The sequence below is a fragment of the Pipistrellus kuhlii genome, unplaced genomic scaffold (genome assembly GCF_014108245.1).
Source record: "Pipistrellus kuhlii isolate mPipKuh1 unplaced genomic scaffold, mPipKuh1.p scaffold_m20_p_2, whole genome shotgun sequence".
Classification (NCBI taxonomy): domain Eukaryota; kingdom Metazoa; phylum Chordata; class Mammalia; order Chiroptera; family Vespertilionidae; genus Pipistrellus; species Pipistrellus kuhlii.
Genome location: NW_023425515.1, coordinates 164,421,729 through 164,443,194, shown reverse-complemented (window position 1 = coordinate 164,443,194; position 21,466 = coordinate 164,421,729). Strand labels below are relative to the sequence as shown.

The 21,466-nt window shown below is 37.2% G+C and overlaps 1 protein-coding gene across 2 annotated transcripts in view; it reads right to left on the bottom strand.

Moving 5' to 3' along the window:
- The window catches only part of SCP2 (sterol carrier protein 2), a 94,160-nt gene that overhangs the window by 33,278 nt on the left and 39,416 nt on the right, over positions 1–21,466 (bottom strand). For both annotated transcript variants that reach the window (XM_036447658.2, XM_036447656.2), the window contains exons 11-12: positions 19,913–20,020; positions 6,774–6,927 (exon numbers count right to left, since the gene is read on the bottom strand). In XM_036447658.2, coding sequence (XP_036303551.1) covers positions 6,774–6,927; positions 19,913–20,020 — 262 coding nt within the window. The remainder of the gene's footprint in view (positions 1–6,773; positions 6,928–19,912; positions 20,021–21,466) is intronic.

The following is a 21,466-nucleotide window of genomic DNA, read 5'->3' as shown; positions in this document are numbered from 1 at the left end:
ATTATCAATCCTTTCTAACCAAGGAAAGGTTAAGTTAGCATGCCCAAAGCAGGCAGTGTGAAAGAAAGGTTGACAGGGTGCTCTGTCCACTGATCAACACTGCCTTTCTGATCATTCCCATCAATAAAATTGTAAAAAGATATTATAAACAGATGACAATTAAGTAGTTTTTTATATAATTTCTCCATTCTAATTGCTAACTGGGGGAGGGGGGGAGAGAAAGGGATGGCTACATTACTATGAAGACAGATATAAATTTTTTTGCATGTAGTCCTTAAGTATCTCTTTTAAAATGAAACTAAAATTTGTGTGTGTGTGTCCACTGAGAAGGCCTAAAAAGAATTAATAAAAGCAAGCACTCAGCTAGCAGCTACACTGGGGTTGCGAAATTCCATTCTCCACTGAAAGAACCAGGATTCCTTGGAGAAATGGCTGGTTGTAGGGCTGGTGCATGGAAAGTACAGGATAAGCTTGGAATATCTTCTTGAGCTAGGAAGTAAGTACTATTGTAAAAGGAATCATGAGACAACATGAGTCAGCAAGGAGGAGCTATCACTGGTCAAAGCAGGACATTTCAAATAACAAAAGAAATGATAATAATGAATTATAACCCACTAAACGAAATAAGAATTCATGAGTTGCCAAAACCGGTTTGGCTCAGTGGATAGAGTGTCAGCCTGCGGACTCAAAGGTCCCAGGTTCGATTCCGGTCAAGGGCATGTACCTGGGTTGCAGGCACATCCCCAGTAGGGGGCGTGCAAGAGGCAGCTGATCGATGACTCTCATCGATGTTTCTAACTCTGTATCTCTCTCCATTCCTCTCTGTGAAAAATCAATAAAATATATATATTTTTTAAATTCATGAGTTCACATTGATATGTTTATCAACAGATAAACAGATAGAGATAGGAATAAATTTTTAAATGGGGAGAAGAGAAACTCTTCTTTACAGCAAAATGCCACTTAATAAAGGATGATGACATTAGAAAAAAAATCATCAAAGGATGCTATAATGAATGGGTAATAGGTAAAAGTTTGAGGAGGAATAGGATATTTATATAATCTCAAGCATCTCAACACAAATTACTTAAAAACTACAAAAGAAAAAGTCACTTTTCAGAGGAAAACATGGTAGATAGCACCTTAACCATGTGAACAAAGTTAAAAATCACTGACAGGACAACCAACATCATGTGCCTCCAGACATGATAGACTAAGAAGGACACAACCTCAGTGGTATTCCTGCAAAAAAACAAAAACAAACAAAAAAAAAAAACACACCTGAATCTAATTATGAAGAGATATCAGATAAATGCAAATTGAGGGACATTCTATTCTTTTAAAAAAATGTACTTATAGCCTGGCCAGCATGGCTCAGTGGTTGAGTGTCAACCTATGAACCAGGAGGTCATGGTTCAATTCCAGTCAAGGGCACATGCCCGGGTTGTGGGTTCAGTCCCCACCGATCTATGATTCCCTCTCATCACTGATGTTTCACTCTCTCTCCCTTACTCTCTGAAATCAATTTAAAAAATATTTTATAGTCTTCAAAAAAATCAAGGTTAATGTTATACTTTCAACAATAAAATTTTATTTTAAAAAAATCAAGGTCAAGAAATACAAAGAAAGAAAGGCTGAAAAATTAAAGGAAACTAGAGAGACATGACAGATAAATGCATTCAGGATCCTGGAATGGATTCTGGTCAAGGAGGATAAAGAGAAAGCTTATAGTATCTTTTATAAAGATACTATTAGCGCAGTTGTCAAACTGTGAATATGTTCTTTGGATTACGTATAAATGTTAAATTTCCTGGTTTTATTAACTATACTGTGGTTAAATCAGAGAATGTCCTTAACGGTTTTTAGAAATGCCCACTGAAATGTTTATAAAAGAGCATAATGTCTCCAACTTTCTTAAATATTTCAGAAAAATATGCCTATATCTATAACTATATGTAAGGATAAAATTATAAAGAAAATGGGGCAAAATATAAACAATTGGTGAATCTGAGTACAAGGTATATAGGAGTTCCCTGTGTCATTCTTGTCATCCTTCCTGTATGAAGGTATGTGAAAAACAAAACAAAACCGGTTCTAACTAAAATAGAAAGTTAGAAAATGAAAAAGCCAATCACCTATATTCACACAATTCCAACAAGTTTCCTATATTCATTTTTTTACATTGCTCTTCAAGTCCTTGTTTATGAGCACACACATACAGTTGTAATCAGTTTGTGGATATTTTTACTTCTAACTTTTTTTTTTAATATATATATATATTTTATTGATTTTGTACAGAGAGGAAGGGAGAGAGATAGTTAGAAACATCGATGAGAGAGAGTCATCGATCAGCTGCCTCTTGCACACCCCCTACGGGGGATGTGCCCGCAACCAAGGTACATGCCCGAGACCGAAATCGAACCCGGGACCCTTCAGTCCCCAAGCCAACGCTCTATCCATTGAGCCAAACCGGTCTTGGCAATTTTTACTTCTAACTTTTAATTTCTTATATCACTTAGGCTTTTTACCTGTTGAGTTAAACTTCCAAGCTAATTAGGTAATTTTCTACACAAAAACACACACATAACAATCCAAATATGCCCCAAGCCAGAAATGAACAAACGTGGTACATACATACAAATGGAATCCACTCAGCAATATTTACTGAATTATAAGAAACAATTTACTTATACACACAGGAACATGGCTGAATCTCAAGTGTAATATGTTAAGTGAAAGAAAGGCCTTTTGATCCTATTCCATGATATTCTGGAGAGAGAAAACTATTTGGGCAGAAACCAGATCAGTTGTTATCAGGGGCTGGAGTGTAGGGAGAAAGGTCAGCTATTAAGGTGAACAAGGAATTTTGGGGGGTGATGAAACTGTTCTATATCTTGATTATGATGGTAGTTACATGACTGTATATGTTGGTCAAAATGTGCAGAACTGTGTACTATTATAAAAAGGGTAACTTATACTGTATGTAAATTATACCTTAATTTAAAAATGGAAAAACAAAACAAAGCTGGATTTTTAAAGTAAGTTCCATTTAACAGATTATAGAATACAAGTCTATTCTCTGTATCATGAAAGCTCCCCATTTACATAAAACAAATAGAATATTATAATACAAAGTCGATGTGCATATTCAAAATTGGTCTAAATTAAGGAAAGAAAAGTTAATTGTAAGTTAAATGCAACTGTTCTTAAATATGACCTCTGCTCTTCATTTTCACAGACCCTGTTGCAGCACTAAACATTTTTTTTTCTTTTGTTAAACCTCACACAAAGCTATTTTTTCCATTGATTTTTAGAGAGACTGAAAATGGGGGTGAGGGGAGAGGGGAAAAAAACACCAAAAAAAAAAAACCCCACACACATTGATGTGAAAGAGACACAACGATTGGTTGCCTCCTGCACATGCCCAAACTGGGCTGGGAATCCAACCTGCAACCCAGGAATGTGCCCTTGACTGGGAATCGAGCCCTCAATCCCTTGGTGCATGGGCTAAACACTTAGACACACTGGCTAGAACAGCACTAAACATTTATTATCCATACTACTATCATTGCCTCCTAAGGATCCCTGGCTTTTGGTCTCTACCATTCAACTCAAAATAATGCCACTGATTTATCTAAAGCATAATATAATCACATAAACTTTTGCTAAAACTTATATTCTGTAGGATAAGTTCCAAACACCTGAGCATAGCATTTGAATAGTTTCAAAATCATGATCCAATCTACTGTTACCTATACACACTGATCTCTGCCTTCTACCCTAATACAAACAAAAGAATCTACTCTCCATCCACACAGCACAGCCACTCACTAAACCTCCTTGTATTTTCAAATCTCTGTACAGGCCTGGAATGCCCTTCCTCTTTCCTTTTTCTGGGCAATCCAATAATTCCAATTCAAATGTAGATTTTTAACACAATGCCCTGGCTGGTGTGGTTCAGTAGTTATAGAGTGTTGGCCAGAGCAATGACCCTGGGCCCTCACACTGAAGGGTCTTGAGATCAATTTCCAGTCAAGAGCATGTGCTTGGGTTGCAGGTTCAATCCCCAGCCAGGTTGAGCATATACAGGTGGTAGCTAATTGGTGTTTCTCTCTGGCTCTCTTCCACTCTCTCTTCCAGGGGGGAGAGAGGGGAAATCAATGGAAAAAATAGCCCAGGATGAGGAAAATTCAGGCAAGGATTAACAAAACAATAAAACAAAAAATTCCTTCTTCTGGGCTTCTACAACATTTTGAAACAAGTATGTCTGCTTTCTCTCCTCACCTCTCTGAGGAGCCTAAGCAATGTTAGCTAAATGAGAAACTAAGCAAATTAGATCATGTGTAATGGTATCTTAAAATGACCTTGTTTAAAACCAAACTACAACTCATTTTAAAACTATATTTGGCCCTTAGCTGGTACTGGCTCAGTGGATAGAGTGTCGGCCTGTGTACTGAAGGGTCCAGGGTTAAATTCCGGTCAAGGGCATATGCCTGGGTTTCAGGTTCCATCTACAGTAAGGGACATGCAAGAGGCAGCTGATCAATGATTCTCTCTCATCATTTATGTTTCTATCTCTCTCTCCCTCTTCCTTCCTCTCTGAAATCAATAAAAATATATTTAAAAAAACACTATATTTGCACCATCAGAATTAGAATTGTTTTTCCATCTTTGGCCTCTGGAGTTAGTTACGTTTTTATCACTAAAACTATCAATATATTTAAGTATTTCAAACCAAATTTTTGTCATTAATATATACTTTTCCTGCCGAGACCGGTTTGGCTTAATGGATACAGCGTCGGCTTGGGGACTGAAAGGTCCCGGGTTCGATTCTGGTCAAGGGCATGTACCTTGGTTGCGGGCATATCCCCAGTAGGGGGTGTGCAAGAGGCAGCTGGTCGATGACTCTCTCTCATTGATGTTTCTAGCTCTCTATCTCTCTCCCTTCCTCTCTGCACAAAATCAATAAAATATATTTAAAAAAAAAAATATATATATATATATATACACTTTTCCTTTTTTTCTTATCAATAATATATTATCTAGATTTGTTTTTTGTGCTTCTGCCTTCCCAGAAATATTAACCGTGGTTACTGTGAACAATTCTATATCTCAATATTTCGTCTCCTGAAAATAAAAAAAATGAAAATTCCATGTTTAAAATATAATTTATTGCTTCCAAGTCATAACCTTATATTTTGAGCAAATTCAATAGCTACATTAATATTCTGACTCTGGTAGTTCTTTATAGTTTGGCTTTCACAGAGGATTTTCAACTCCAAATCTGAACTACATGAATTCCCGAGGACAGTGCGGAGCCAATGAATCAGATTTGGGAGGAAACTTAAAATTCAACCTAACATCTTTTGATTTGATTTGATTCAATAAACATTTAACCACCATGAGAGAAATCCTTAGAGAAGGTGGGGAGAAGTCAGTCACAGTTAGGCCTCAAGGACTTCATATAATAAAGGGGATAAAAACAAACTAGACATATTGCAAGGAAACCAAAATTGGATAGGGGCCCAAGAGGTACAAAGTGCTGTAGATATTTAAAGGGAGATGGTACTCCTGAGATGGGCCTTTAAAAGAAAGAATTTTCACAACAGAAATGGTATTCCAGGCAGAGGAAGAAGAGAGAAAGGACAAAGAGGATATACGCAAGAGCTTGCAAAACATCAGGATGTAAGGAATTCTGTTCATGGTGTTACATACCTTGTAGAACCAAAGTGTGAATAAATAATTACCAAGAATTTCAGCAAGATAAAAAGGAGCCAATTGGTGTTGAAAGCTACAACAGGACGAACAAGAATAATATGAACACTAAAGGCAAGGACGTGTCACAATTTCATAATCAGATCACAGGTGGCCTTACCTGACCTCAGAGATAGGTCAGAAACTGGGCTGTAAGATACTAGTGTTTCAGCACGGAAAAACAAAGGTGGCTCAACATGAAAGGCTCATCGTGAAAAAGAATTAAGGGAAGGAGAAAAACAGACTGTTTGAAAATTCAGACCTGAACCTGATTAATCAAAGAGGGAAAGGAGTCGGTGGAAAGGCAAAGATGGAGGATTCAAAAGGGAGGGAGAGTGTGTGCTTAGTTTTTGCAACTAAGTTACAGAAAGTTGTTGGAAAGAGAAGCATGAAAGAGGAAAGCTGGGCCTTAGAACTGAAGAAGGACCTTTTTCCTCCCGGAAAGAGCACTCCTCAGAGACAAGAGCAAGTCAGTTGAGGGATCCTGAAAGGCTTGAGGGGGGAAGTGCTTAGAGACTTGAGGAGCACAGACATCTGACAAGGACAGGAAGAAAATCAGCAAAAGGTAAATAAGAAAGGATTCTAGCAGCAGTGAGGGCTTAGCTGGGTTAAGAAGTAAATTTGCGGAGGTCCACGCAGCATGTTTGGTGACTTTCTCCAAACAACCTAGAAGCCTGGGAAGCCGTGGGGAGAAAGCACACTGTGGGAAAGGAAACCAAAAAGCGCCTTGCCTGAATTAATGACTCCGGATGGCAGGGCTCAGCCAGCGCCGGCTTCTGGCTCAGCACCCTCGTCTGACTATGCTGCCTCCTTTTTGAACACAACTGTCCTAGGCTGGTTAAGTTTACAGCTCATGGCCAGTTTTAAAGTTTTAAAGCTGTGCTTTAAAGCAATGTGATGAGGTACTTATTCTTTGAGTACTTAAAACAATAAAATGAGGACTTTATACATGTGAGCCGAAATCAGCTGTGAAAGATCGGAAGGATTCATTGCCAGGCAAACCCCAGAATGACACTTACCTGGCAGCTTCGGGGAAACCCATCTTGTAGATCGTGACCACGGCAGCTCCTCCTAAGCCTAAATTGTGCTGCAGAGCAACCTTTGCACCAGGAACTTGTCTCTTCCCGGCTTCCCCGCGCAGCTGCCAGCAGAGCTCCGCGCACTGAGCCAGACCTAGCGAGTCGAACGCAGAGCAGTCAGATTCGATTGCTGCCCCAACAGCCAGTCTTCCGTAAGCCAGACAAGGGCTAACTAACGTTTAATTGTGACTTTTAGTTGAAGCATTTAATTAAGCAGAGGCAGCGTTTACTTCAATAACGTCTCTTAAAAGCACTAATGGTTTTTGCACCTATTTTTCTTTTCTTAAGTAATCTCTCTACTTGCACAATACGCAGGCTTAAGAAATTCTCTGCACTCTTTACATTTATCCAACTTGTTTTTCTGGCCAGGCTGAAGGAGAAAACAATCCATATAAAGTTCTCTGGCCCACGCAAAACGGCATAAAAGTAATTTTACTAATTTTTCCATTTTTATGTATCAGAAGAAAATAACCTAGGATCTGGGGGTTCATTTTCCTTAAAAAATTTAGCTAGTATGGAGAATTTTCCTATTATTTTCTCCAATTAGTTCACGACAAGAATGAATTGTCTTCCAAACTTATATATAAGTATTGCAAGAATAGCTCTGGATCCACAAAAATAGTTTTGTCCCCTGGATAATAAAGTCAAAGATTTTTAGAGCTGAAAAGAACTTAATTATGTAAACACTGAGAAAAGATACGATTAAGTAACTTGTGATGATCACAAGGCAGGCTTATTCCAGAGGTGAGATTCGAACCCAAGTCTCCTGATTTATTGTTTCTCTTTCTACCACACCAGCCATTAGAAGATCCTGAGTTAAGAATTTCCTATCAGGGTAGACTGGTTTTCTCCTCCTAGAGGCAGGGCTTCACAGGGCTACTTACAAATGTCAATTCTTCCACCCACACCCCCAGTCACAACTTCTGATTCCCGAGTCCCTGAGACAGTGTCCTTTATATATATAAATAATATATATATAAAAACCTCAACCTCCTCAAGAAATTTAAATGCCACTTCTCATTTCCAAGCAGTATCTGTATATTTACAGGACATGTATTTTAAATACTTTTAAAATAGGGAATGCCATACCCTGTAATACTTTTTCAATTGGGAACATTTTGAATATTAATCAGTAAAGTCAAATGAATGATTTTAGTAATATATGCAAACTTTGAGGCAATCAGTTTTACTAGAAATCTGCCATACAAAAAGCTTAAACAGTTAATAAATATGTAAAATGAAAAAACATTCAAATTGGTCTTATTATACAATACTGCCAGTTTTCTTCACAAAAGAATATACATAGTTCACAAGTATTTGAGAAAATATTCAATCCCATCTTGATCAAATCCAACAGAACGATATCATTTTAAACCAATCAAACTATTAAGGATGCTTAGAAATGAGACTAATCATTTTGGGGAGCTTGGGGGGAAAGTACTGATGAACACTCAAATCAGTACAGCCTTTTCGGAAAGTAATGTACAAAAGTAGTAAGATCCTTTAAAATGCCTTGAAAACCATTCTATGGATATAATCAAGTGCAGGGATTCAGAACAAGCCACCCAAAATGTAGCACGTAGGCATGTGAATTATATTGAGCTGAAGGCAATCAAAACCCTATAGGCTCATGAGAAACATTAATCGCTCCCTTACAGAATTTAAATTAGAGGCCTTCCCCATAATAAGAGTTACCATGAGAAACAACTTTTCTTTTTAAGAGTATGTTTTTACTGATTTGAAAAAGAGAGAGAAACCTATCGGCTGCCTTCTACACACCCCCTACTGCGGATAGAGCTAGCAACCAGGGCATGTGCCCTGTGACCTCTTGGTACATGGAAGGATGCTCAATCAACTGAGCCACACTAGCCAGGGCAGGAGAAGTAACTTTTTTGACCTTTCTACATGGCAGGGCTAACTACTAATTACCGAACATCTGTTCTTTCTATTGCCCTGCAATGACCTTCCCTCGGAAGCCCCAAGGCACCTTACCTCATTCTTTAGCTCATAATGTCATTTATACCTTATTTCCCCCTTTTTGTCTTTGAACTTTTCATATGTGTGGGTGTCTATGAGTCTCTTATGTATGTGGAGCTCCATGCATACGTAAGTAATTAAATGTGCTCATTTTCTCATGTTAATCTGTCTCATGTAGACTTATCTAGTAATTATTAGGCCAGCTAAAAGAACCTTGAGGGTAAAAGGAAGCTTTTCCTCACTCACATAAATATAGGCAAAGTTTAACAAAACTACCTGTTCATCACATTGTTATAAGAGTAAAAAACTAGATAATCTTGAAATGAAATAACTGGAAAATGGTTGTAAAAATTATGAGCTATATGACAAAGTACTATGTTTCTATTTAAAATGGTGTTTATAAAGTTTTTTTTAACAATTTGGGAAAATGTTTATGATGTCATCTTAGGAATGCAATGACCAATTAAATATTCACCTACCCATCCATCCAACAAATTTATTGAATGTCTATTTTTGTGCCAGACACTGCATAAGACTCAGAAGGTCCAGCAATAAGCAAGACTGGCACCGTCATCTCCCTCAGGAAGATGATAGTCTTGAGATGTAAAAATGCAGGCATTTGTAATACGGTCTGATAACGCTGTGAAAGGCACTAGCGCAGGTGCTACAAGCACACGGAGGGAGAATATCTCTCATAGCTTGGCAGGTCAGGGGATGAGGAACAGATGGGTGGCATCTAAACTGAGAACCTATGAATAAAGAAGAACTAGCTAGGCAAAAAGAAAGAATGCTTCATGAAGAGATTTGAACATATGTAAAGAAGGAACATGGCCTGCTCAAGGAATAGAAAGTGAAGTGAGACTAGAAGTGTTCAAGTCAGCCAATATTAGGTTGAGAGGTAGGAGACAGGGAGGGAGAGAGGGAGAATAATGGTGGAAAGAAGGGGCAGAGAAGGGAAGAAGAAGGGAAGGAAGGAAAAGGGGAAAGAATATGAATAATTATTAAAAGCATTTACAGATTTTGCAATAATTTCCATTGTACCATACAACCAATATTGTAGCTGTGATAAATCTCTACTCATGATTTGCCTAACTCAGTGGTTGGCAAAATTCCATTTACTCACATTTCATTTTCATTCAAATTCTTTTTTTTTTAACTATATATTTTATTGATATTTCACAGAGAGGAGGAAGGAAGAGAGATAGAGAGCTAGAAACGTGTCGATGAGAGAGAAGCATCGACCAGCTGCCTCCTGCACACCCCCCACCGGGGATGTGCCCGCAACCAATGTACATGCCCTTGACGGGAATGTTCGACCTAGGACCTTTCAGTCCGCAGACCAACGCTCTACCACTGAGCCAAACCGGCTTCGGCTTCATCCAAATTCTTAAACCTAAGTTAAGATCCTTAAGAGCATTAAAACATGCAAACCAAAATCACATGATAGAATAATATATATATACCATTAAAAGCTGTGAGAATTCAGGAGGAGAAATAATCACATCCCACTGAGGGATCAAAGCATCTTAGAATTAGAAAGGATCTAAGTGTTCTTCAAGTCTCAGGCGCTAACAGATGGGCAAATCCCCTTACAACGTTCCCATCAAGTTGGTACTTGTACTTCCCGTGCACAGCCTCGGTGCACAGCCTCGGTGAAAGACATGCTCTCAGGAAGCAACCTATTCCACTTTTGAGAAACCATGATAATTTTTTCCAGTATCTACCAAAAATATTCCTTCCCATGATTTCTTCCCAATGATTCTAATTCTTCCCACACTACACAAGTTTATTCCTTCTGCCCCATACAACCTTTCAGATGTTAAAGGATCATCAATTCATTCAACCATCCCCTTTACATCTGTAAAATCTTGTATTGGGCATTCATTGTTCAGGGTTCGGAGACAAATGAAATTCGGATCTGCCTTCACAGGCTCTTAGTCAAATAGGAGAGATTTTTTTAAGCCATATATAATATATGTACTAAAAACATAAATGTCAAAAGAGAAATAGAGAAAGTATAGCAATAGTTCAGAAAAGGGAAAGATTAATTCAATCTATGGAAGAGATCCAGAAGTCAGGAAAAGCTTCATAACTTATCTGACACCTGAGATGGATCTTGAAAATGGGCTTTTCCACTGAGGAAAGGGCATTGAAATAGAGTCCAGTTAAGTGTTTGGACTCTAGAAATACACTGCCCGATTTGAATCCTAGCTTTGCCACTCTAGTTTGGTGACTTTGTGCAAGTTACTCTGTGCCTCTATTTTCCTTTTTTATAAAATATAAAAATAGATATGAGATTTATACATGAAAAATACTGAGAACAGTATCCAGAACTTGGCATTTTATAAGTATTTGCTGTTGTTATTATTATTGAGAAAATAGCAAAGACAGAGTCTGTAAAGGTGAGAAGGCATTAACCTGTCTTGGTAAAAGCAAAAATCCAGTTCTTCTTTGTGCTTCTCCTGCCCCAAAACCCAAGTAGGTACAAATGTTAGCACTGAACTCGGCATGCGATGGGTACTTAATAAATCTTCAGCTGCCATTCCCTTTTCCCTTTTCCTTTCCTTCATAGTTCTGGTTTGTACTTTGCCTAAGGCAGTCATATTCTTTTTTTCTTTTTCTTTATTGATTAAGGTATCACATATTTGTCCTCAACCAAGGCAGTCATATTCTGCCTTGCATTATGATTATTGGTGTTATTACATTATCTGCCTCTTGTATGCTTCCTGAGTTTATCTTTCTCATTGCAAAATCTAAAAGGACTTCATATTTTCAAACTGACAGTGAAAAAAAGAATATTCCATTCAAATGCTTAAATCTATCTTCTATTATGGGTATTGCTATAGCAGCTAAGAAGCTTTTTTTTATGCAAATCTGAACAAGTTAAAATCAGAAACTAATATACTAGAGCTTTAATTTGATAGCTAATTTTTGAAAACTGAGTCCCCCCAAAGTAGCAATATATTAGTTACTAGTACACTGCTGTCATTTATAGAAGAGAACTTGACACTCTCACCATCCCATCTTAATTCATCATGTTTTGGAACACTCACTTGATTCTCTTAAAATCCTATTGCTGTTGGTTGTCCAAGTAACCAGGGGAAAATATTTAAACTACTCAGAGCTGTCATTCTGAAATATTTTTTTTCCAGGAGTCTGAATTCTTTCTTGGGCTATAGCTAATAACCATGTGTCAGATTCATTTAAAATACATCCAATACATCCAAGTCACAAAATGTAGCAAGTAAATATTTACTCTTCAATAATTGCTCATCCTTATTTAGACTATCAATCATGTCATAAAGATTTATAAGTTTTTCCTCTAAAATACTACCACTAAACACCATCCCTCAAAAATGGATAATAAGAGGAAAATTGACCAACAGTGCAAACTCAAGTAAATATTGGATAGTGTTTTCAAAAGATAACTGAAAAAGGTGTGAGTCTCAATTTAAGAAATGGGTAAATGTTATCTTCCTGGGGTGTTTTAAGTTATCTTGTTAGTATCCTGCAGGGGCAGAAACTGGATAACCTGCCAAGATTGGAAAATTATTTACATTTGATAAAAACAAAATCCAATGTTGACAAGATTATAGAAGAAGAAGCATTCTCATACTCTGTTGCTGGGAATATACACTAGCTTAATCTCTTTTGAAGAAAATTTTGCAATATCTACTTATTTTTTAAAATAGTTTTAAAAATAAAAAATTAAAAAAATATGCCCTAACTCGTTTGGCTCAGTGGATAGAGCATTGGCCTGTGGACTGAAGGGTCCCGGGTACAGTCTGGTGAAGGGCATGTACCTTGGTGGCGGGCACATCCCCAGTGGGGAGTGTGCAGCAGCTAGCTGATCGATGTTTCTCTCTCATTGATGTTTTTAAATCTCTATCCTTCTCCCTTCCTCTCTGTAAAAAATAAATAAAATATATATTTTAAAATAATAATTTAAAAAATCTTTGTTTATGTCAGAGAAGAAGGTAGAAAGAGAAAGATATAGAAATATCAGTGATGAAAGAGAATCACTAATTGGCTGCCTCCTGCATGCCACATTTTGGGAATCAAACCATGATCTCTGGGTCATAGGTTGACGCTCAACCACTGAGCCACGTGGTGGGGCTCCAACTATTTTTAATTACAAACTAACCTTTGACTATTTGGAATTTACCCTATAGGCAATACTTGCAAAAGTATGCAATAACACAAGGATGCTCACTGCAGCTTTCTTTGTAATGACAAATTTCACAGAATCTATATGTCTACGTATAAGTGAATAACTAGGTAAATTTCTTACAATGAGAATACTACACAGGCATTAAAGAGAATAAAGAATATTTATAAGCAATAATTAATAAGATTTTTGCCGAAACCGGTTTGGCTCAATGGATACAGCGTCGGCTTGGGGACTGAAGGGTCCCGGGTTCAATTCCGGTCAAGGGCATGTACCTTGGTTGCGGGCATATCCCCAGTAGGGGGTGTGCAAGAGGCAGCTGATCGATGACTCTCTCCCATCGATGTTTCTAACTCTCTATCTCTCTCCCTTCCTCTCTGTACAAAATCAATAAAAATATATTTTTTAAAAAAATTAATAAGATTTTAAGATGTAAGTAAAGAAAGTAACCTACAATGTGATAAATATACTCGTATACACACATAAATACAGAAAGACTGTATAAACACACATATACATATGTATTTGTAATAAGCATAACAATTTTGGAAAAATACAAAAGAAATATTAAAAGAGGTTGACTTTGAGGATTAGAACTAAGGGTAAGGAGGAAGAGAAAAACTTACTAAATGTTAAAATTTGTCATCGAGCAATAATATTAAAAAACATATGATATCACTTTGGAGAATGATTTGGCAGATCCTTATAAAGTTAAACATACATCTACCCTATGACCCAGCAAATCTACTGAGTGATTAACCCAAGAGAAATACAAAAGGTATGTCCACAAATAGACTTGTACAAAAGTGTTCACAGCAGCCTTATTATGATAGCCTCAAATAGGAGTGCCTGGATGGAGTAGCTCAGTGGTTGAACATCAACCTATGAACCTGGAGGTCACGTTTCGATTCTCATTTAGGGCACATGCCCAGGTTGTGGGCATGGGTAGTGGGCTTGATTCCCAGTACAGGGCAGCTGATCAATGATTCTCTCTCATCATTGATGTTTCTATCTCTCCCTTCCTCTCTGAAATCAATAAAAATATATATTTTTAAAGTTATTTTCTATTTGGTGAAACATTATTATACTTTCCTTTAGTTATTTATATATAGTTTCCTTTCGTTATTTGCACATAGTTAAATAACTAATTTAAAGTCTTTTTTTTAATTACTGAATTTATTAGGGTGACATTGTTTAATAAAATTATATAGGTTTCAGGTATACATCTTCTGTATTTAAAGTCTTTATCTGGTAAATCCAATGTTTGAGTTACTTCCGTTTCTATTGACTGCTTCCCCCCACCCCCCAACTCCCGTATGGGCTACACTTCCTTGTTTTGTGCATCACATCTTTTTTTGTTGGAAATTGTACAACTTAAATAATAGAATGTGGCAATTTTAGAAATCAGATTCTCCCGTTTCCAGAGTTTGTTGTTATTTTTTATCTAGTGACTTTTCCAAACTAATGAAATATGGTAGCAACCACATTTAGGTAAAAACTGCTGTTTGAATTTTAACCCTGCTATTCTGGCTTCTGTACCTGCTTAAACATAGGGTAGTTACCTCAGCTTCCAGGTGGAGACCTGGAGGCTAAGGCAATTTTCCTGTGCCAGGGACCAGAACCACAGGAGATTGATTCCTATTGACTCAGTAGCTTCAGGGGTAGAAACTGTAGATAACCTGCTTATGTATTACCGGCTATCTATCGCAAGATAGGGCCACATTCCAATGTCCAGCAGGATGTGGCTGGGACGAACCCTGTGGGCTGTTTCCAGCCTTTAGAATTTAGAATTTAGAACAAAGGAAAATTCTTGTGGTTTGGACCTTTAAAAGGACTGCCTGCACCTGGAACGGGGCGTAGGCCACCTGTGTGTGGTGCTCTTGCAGCCCTCCTGGCCAGTTCAATAAATCCTTGCCTGCTTTTTTTAATCAATCATCAGCCTCTGGTGGTCTTAATTTGAACCCAGGGTTCAACCCCACAACACTAATTCTATAAAGTCTGTATTCTTTGTCACAATCGGCCACTGGATTTTCTTCTTGGTTAGCTTAGTGGCCAGCTAATGGCTGGACAGAGACTTCCATGCATGCCTGGAACTAACAAGTATCCCAGTCTTTGCAGAGGTTCTGTGTATTGTGTCAAAGCACTCACCCAGGCAGTTTACAACTCCACTTGAGCATTTATTTTTTTATTTTTTTTAATAAGTTTTTATTGTTCATATTATTACAAATGTTCCTTCCCCCCCCCCCCCCACCATTGCTCTCCTCCACCAGGTTCCTACCCCACCCTCTGCCCTTTCCCCTCTCCCCATTGTCCTCATCCATAGGTGCACAGTTTATGTTCAGTCTCTTCCCACGCCCTCCTCTCCCCTTTTCCCCAAGAATCGTCAGTTCACTCCCCTTCCATACCTCTGATTCTATTATATTCAACAGTTAATATTGTTCATCAGATTTTTTTAATTTCCTTGGTTTTTAGTTTCACTTGTTGATAGTTACGTATTTGTTGTTCATAATTTTTATCTATGTTTACTTTCTCTTCTGAAAGAACCCCCTTCAGCAATTCATATAATTCTGGTTTGGTGGTGATGAACTCCTTTAACTTTTTTTTTATTAGTGAAGCTCTTTATCTGACCTTCGATTCTGAGTGATAGCTTTGCTGGATAGATTATCTTTGGCTGTAGGTTCTTACTATTCATCACCTTGAATATTTCTTGCCATTCCCTTCTGGCCTGCATGGTTTCTGTTGAGAAGTCAGCTGACAATCGTATAGGTGCTCCTTTATAGGTAACTACCTTCTTTGCTCTTGCTTCTTTTAATATTCTCTCTTTGTCTTTTGCTCTTGGAATTTTAATTATGATGTGTCTTGGTGTGGTCCTCTTCAGATTCCTTTTGTTTGGAGTTCTGTGTGCTTCCTGGACTTGTAAGTCTAATTCTTTGACCAGGTGGGAGAAGTTTTCTGTCACTATTTCTTTCAGTATGTTTTCGATATCTTGCTCTCTCTCATCTTCTGGGACCCCCATAATTCTGATGTTGGTTCGCTTGAAGTTGTCCCAGAGGTTTCTTACATTATCTTCAATTTTCTAGATTCTCTTGCCTTCTAGCTTCTGTAGAGGAGTGTCTTCTGGCTCTTTATGTTCCAATCTTTGACTTGATTCTTGCGATCTTCCCTTCTGTTTTTAGGACTCTGTAAAATATTTTTTATTTCACACAATGTATTCTTTATTTCTTGTTGATCCCTTATCATTTCTTGTTGACTCCTTATTAATTCTATCTCTTTTCATATTCCCCTAGGCCTTATCCATCTTTTCTAGGAAATTCTTGAAAACCCTTATAAGCGTAGATTTGAACTCTATATCCCGACTTTTTGTTCTCCATTTCTTTCGTTTGTGATCTATTTTGTTGTCGCATTTCGCAGTTACAGATGGGACGGGTTACAGGGTGGAGCCTGCAGCTTTGGCTTCCGTCAGCCCCGCCCTATGTGGGTCCTTCAGTGCTAGCTGCCGGCGCCTCTGAGAGAAAGGTGCCCTTGATTTTAGCCTGCTGCCAAACAGTCTATGCTCTCCCACAATGAGCCGGTATTGGGGTTCAATTCAGTTGGAAGTGGAGTTGGAGGTGGTGTTCACAGCAGTCTGGAGCCCCAGTCTCCTTCCCGTCAGGGCAATCCCACGGCAGTGTGCGCGCCTCCAGAACCTCCTTTCGCTGCTCCCCGGGGTTCCGCCTTACAGCCCAGCTCCCTATGGCTGAGCCTGAGTCCCCAGGGTCTGGCCTAGAACTGGAGTTCAGAGCAGTCGGGGGCCCAGCACAGTCAGAGTTTTATCTCCTTTCCGCTAGGGAACGCCAGCCAGGCACTCGGCCTCCCTCCTCTCCGGCTCCGTTCTCTCCGCGCGCTGCGTGTCTCCGTACATTGGGCTATTCCAGCTCCTCCGCGCCTCCTTCTGGTTTTCTCCTTGCTTGTCGCTGTAGAATTTCCAGTCAGTCAACCTTCCTGTAGTTCTGGGCAATGTCCATTTTATATTTTAGTTGTATTTTATTGAAATTGTTGTGTGTGGCTGCGGCTAGGTGTTCACCTGGGCGCAGCCATCTTGGATCTCCTCCACTTGAGCATTTACTTGCTGCTTATGCAGAGCCCCAAGTTTAGCCAGAGGTAAGCTCTTGGGACCTTCTATTGTCCTTCCAGAGCACACACAGAGGCTTGGGCATACATGTAGCCTTATATTATGTAGTTGGTGTCCTAGATCAGGGATTTTCAACTGTTTTCATCTCATGGCACACATAAACTGATTACTAAAATTTTGCAGCACACCAGAAAAAATAGGTATAATTTTGATTCATTCATACTGGGTTGTGTTGAGGTTGTCATTTTTTAATTTGACAATCTAAGGCAAACATGTCAAACTCACTGCCCACAGGCTGCATGCAACCCACAATAAATATTTTTGCCGCCAAGCCAATATAACGGTATGTAAGAAACATTTTAATAAAAATTTGGTAACTTAATTTTTATAATATCCTGTTATACATTATTATTAATAACTACAACATTCGCTAGTGACTGATTACTATAATCATGTTGCATTCAATTCCCTTACGCACCTTACACACAGGCTCACCAATTCTCTCCACTAATACTAGCAGCGAATATTTTAGCAGCCAATTGCCACATTATTAGTCTTGGACTGACTTATTTGGTGTGTGCAACAGGAAATATTTCACTTTCAGAGAACAAGAAAAATAGGTTTATTTGCATTATGCTTATTAATTTGTGCAGTTATCCAGTGTCTGGTAAGTTAATGTTCAAGAAAAAATATTAATTTTTATTTTAAAATATTCTATTATTTTATGTTAAAGATTATTCATTTATTTCTAGCCCTTTGTATTCAGCATGTCTCTATCGAAATAAACCTACTTTTCTATGAAAATAGAAGCTTTTGCTTTTTTTTGTGGCCCACGTACACTTAAACCTTGTTTATTTGGCCCATGTTAGCCTTTGAGTTTGACATGCTTGATCTAAGGGAAAAGAGGTCAGGTATTGCATGTTTTAAAAATTCTTGCAGCACACCAGTGTGCCTTGGCATACCGGTTGAAAACTGCTGTCCTAGAGTCCTAGGAATATGTCACACATTTCCAAAGCCTCCTTCAAACATCTCATAGCCCAGATTTTTCTTTTTATGTTTTTTTGTTGGTTTGCTTTTCCCCCCCAATTGTTATTGGCACCTTGTTGCTGATTGTTCTTAACAAGCCCTGGGAAAACACTGTTTGCACATGACAAGTTCTCAGTTAGGTTACATTAAAACAAGACTTTTGAGTAGGGTTTCCCAGGGAATGACAGGTCACATAGTGACAATTTTCTGAGGATGGGGTTCTGACTCCGCCAGTGCCAACTATTTATTTTCACTATGCCTGCAGGCTGTTGGTTTTCAAGGCTACCATGGAGCTGGGGACAGGAGGGTACAAGTCAAAATGCCACAAAGCTTGCTGTTTGTACAGAAATTAAATGATTTCTTTTGTTGTTGCTGTTGTTTTGATCTTTCTCTCCAGCTATTTGTTTTTAATAAATATTCTCCTACATTGTTGTAAGCCACTGGTTAATTTCCAACATTCTGAAAAAAGTTAATTTTGACAATTTTTGCCACTGTTCTTGGTACTTTATAAAGGACAGTATTTTCAAATGTTATTTTTCCACCCCCAAGGACACCACTCTCATTCTCACTTTTAGATTTCTCTGAAAGATATTAAACTACTTAAAGCAATAAAAATAATAATATGTTGTGGAGTTTATAACATATTTAGAAATACAATAATAGCACAAAGAATAAGATGGGAGTAATGTAAATATTCTGCTGTAAAAATCCCTTACATTTTATGTGAAGTATTATAATATTATTTGAAGATAGACTGTGATAAATTTAAAGATCATATTGTAAATTCTAGAGCAAACACTAAGGAATAAGAAAAAAGAAATAATCCAATAAAAGAGAGAAAATAAAATACTAAAAATTACCCAATTAATAAAAAGATAGCATGAAAAAGACAAAGGAACCAAAGAACAGACAAGACAGAAAACAAAAAGCAAGGTGGCACATTATACTGCAACTACCTGTGTGTAGATATTTTACTGTCTCTCCCTCTTACTCTCCATCTATCTACGTACATCTATTTCTCTACTAAATTATAAAGCTCACTAAATGTGAGTGATAAACAGCAATAAACCAAAATTAACTGCTGTAATGAATACTACTACACTATTAATCCTAACATATGTATTTTGGAATCTTGGAATTTATAAAATTTTGCTAAATTAACTAATTCAAATGTAAGATAATATGGAAAAATATAAAACTCACCTATCTATATAAAAATAAGTCCCGGAATTTGAATACTAAGTTATTTTAGAAATTTCTTTGTATAATTCCTTCATTTTATAATTAATGAAACTAGGAATTAAAGTGATTGAGTAACTGGTAATTAATCAAAAGAATCACACGACCAGTCAGTAGTACAGCCATAATAAAATTCACATTTCATAAGTTCTAGTTCAGTTCTCTCAAAAGAAAAAAATTTCCTTGCAACACCAACCACATATATAACTATATATAATTAAGGTGTTCATTTCAAATGATTCATATCTAGCAGGTCTATCCAGATCTCTATTTGGAAATATCTTGTTAATTAAGTTTTACACTTATTTGAAAATCCTCAAACTTTAAAAAATACAAATTGTTAAATTTCGAATATCAACTAATTCAAATTCTCATCAATTAATCAAGGTCACTGAAGTATCCTGTACTTAAAGAAAAATAAAATAATGCTTTGGCTAAACAATCATTTAAAGCACTCACTACCAAGTTTAGAGAATACAATTTTCAAATCAATGACTAATCATTCACACCTACACCAAATGATAACAAAAAGTATGTGAACTCTCTGAGCAGCATTACCTGTAGCTCCTAGTGGGTGTCCCTTTGAAATCAATCCACCACTAGGATTTATGACCCACTTTCCTCCATAAGTATTATCTCCTCTATCAACCAGTTTTCCACCTTGTCCTATAGAAGGGAAAATATATTCACAAATGTTAGAAATAACACTGAAACAAATTATTTGTTTTTTAAACTTCCATAGAGCCATGAATTTCTTACAGCAAACATTTCTTAACAGCTCAAGCAAACATCAAATTGATGTAAGCACATTTAAAATTTAGGTAATAAATATTGAGTAATAAAGGCATATATTTTCTGAACATTTCCTATATGAAAAAAGCATCTATTTTTTTCATTGATTATGTTAAAATATGTACACAGATAATAATTTAATTAAAAAATGTGAAAAAAAAGAAAATGCATGTAATAAAACTAATTCAGGCAGGATATTAATCTTGTGTAAAAAAAGATAAAAGTATGTTAAAGCCTGATTGTAAAATATTAATGTGATAAACCATCATAAAACTTCACATATGCCCTTAAAAAAAAAAAAAGCATCTATTAATTCCTAAGAGTTCTTGGCTTCCAAAATTGCTACAAGTATAATAGAAATTCAAAGAATCAAAAGAAATGTTTACAATACTATAACTAAATTATATCCGTTTTAAAAATTTATAACTTTGCCAAATTATATTCATTTCCCTACATTTTTAACTGTACTCTCCTATACTATACAAATATTCTTAATAAACAGGAAAGAGGGAGGGAGAGGGACAGAAAAAAGAGTACTTTATGAAATAAAAGGAAATGGCTGAAAATACTGTTGAGCCATAAATGTAAACTTAAAAAAAAATTACATTACATGCTTAGCAACTTCAACATGCCTATAAATTCCCATGACATCCTCTCAAATGGTAAAAAGGTAAATAAAAAGCATGCATTATATCAATTATTCCTCCAGATGATATTTCTGATAAAGTAATGAGAGGTGAAATCTTGAGGTAATGAGGATAATGGTGGTTGTCAGAGGCAGCTAATAGCTTTTAAGCACTCATTCTGTCAGGCCTTAATTCTAATTATTTCACATGTACTTGCATTATTTAATAATCAAATCTAATCAAGATATAATTAACATATACCATTATATTAATAGTTTCAAGTATACATCATAATGAGTCCACATTTGTCTATATTGTGAAATGACCACGATAAGTCTAGTTAACATCCATCCCCAAATGTAGTTACAAAACTTACTTTTCTTATGATGTTAATTTTGAAAATCTATATTCTTAGCAACTTTCAAATATACAATACAGTATTATTAACTAGTAGAGACCCAGTGCATGAAATTTGTGCACTCAGGGGGGGGTGTCCCTCGGCCTGGACTGCACCCTCTTGCAGTCCAGGAGCCCTCAGGGGATGTCCAGAGGCCGGCAGTCAATCATCTTAGCGCGGCCCTGGAGGTGGGGGAGGCTCCCGCCACTGCCGCTCCGTTTGCCAGCCGTCAGCCAGGCTCTGGCTGAGCGGCGCTCCCCTGTGGGAGCGCAGGGGGCAGCTCCTGCACTGAGCATC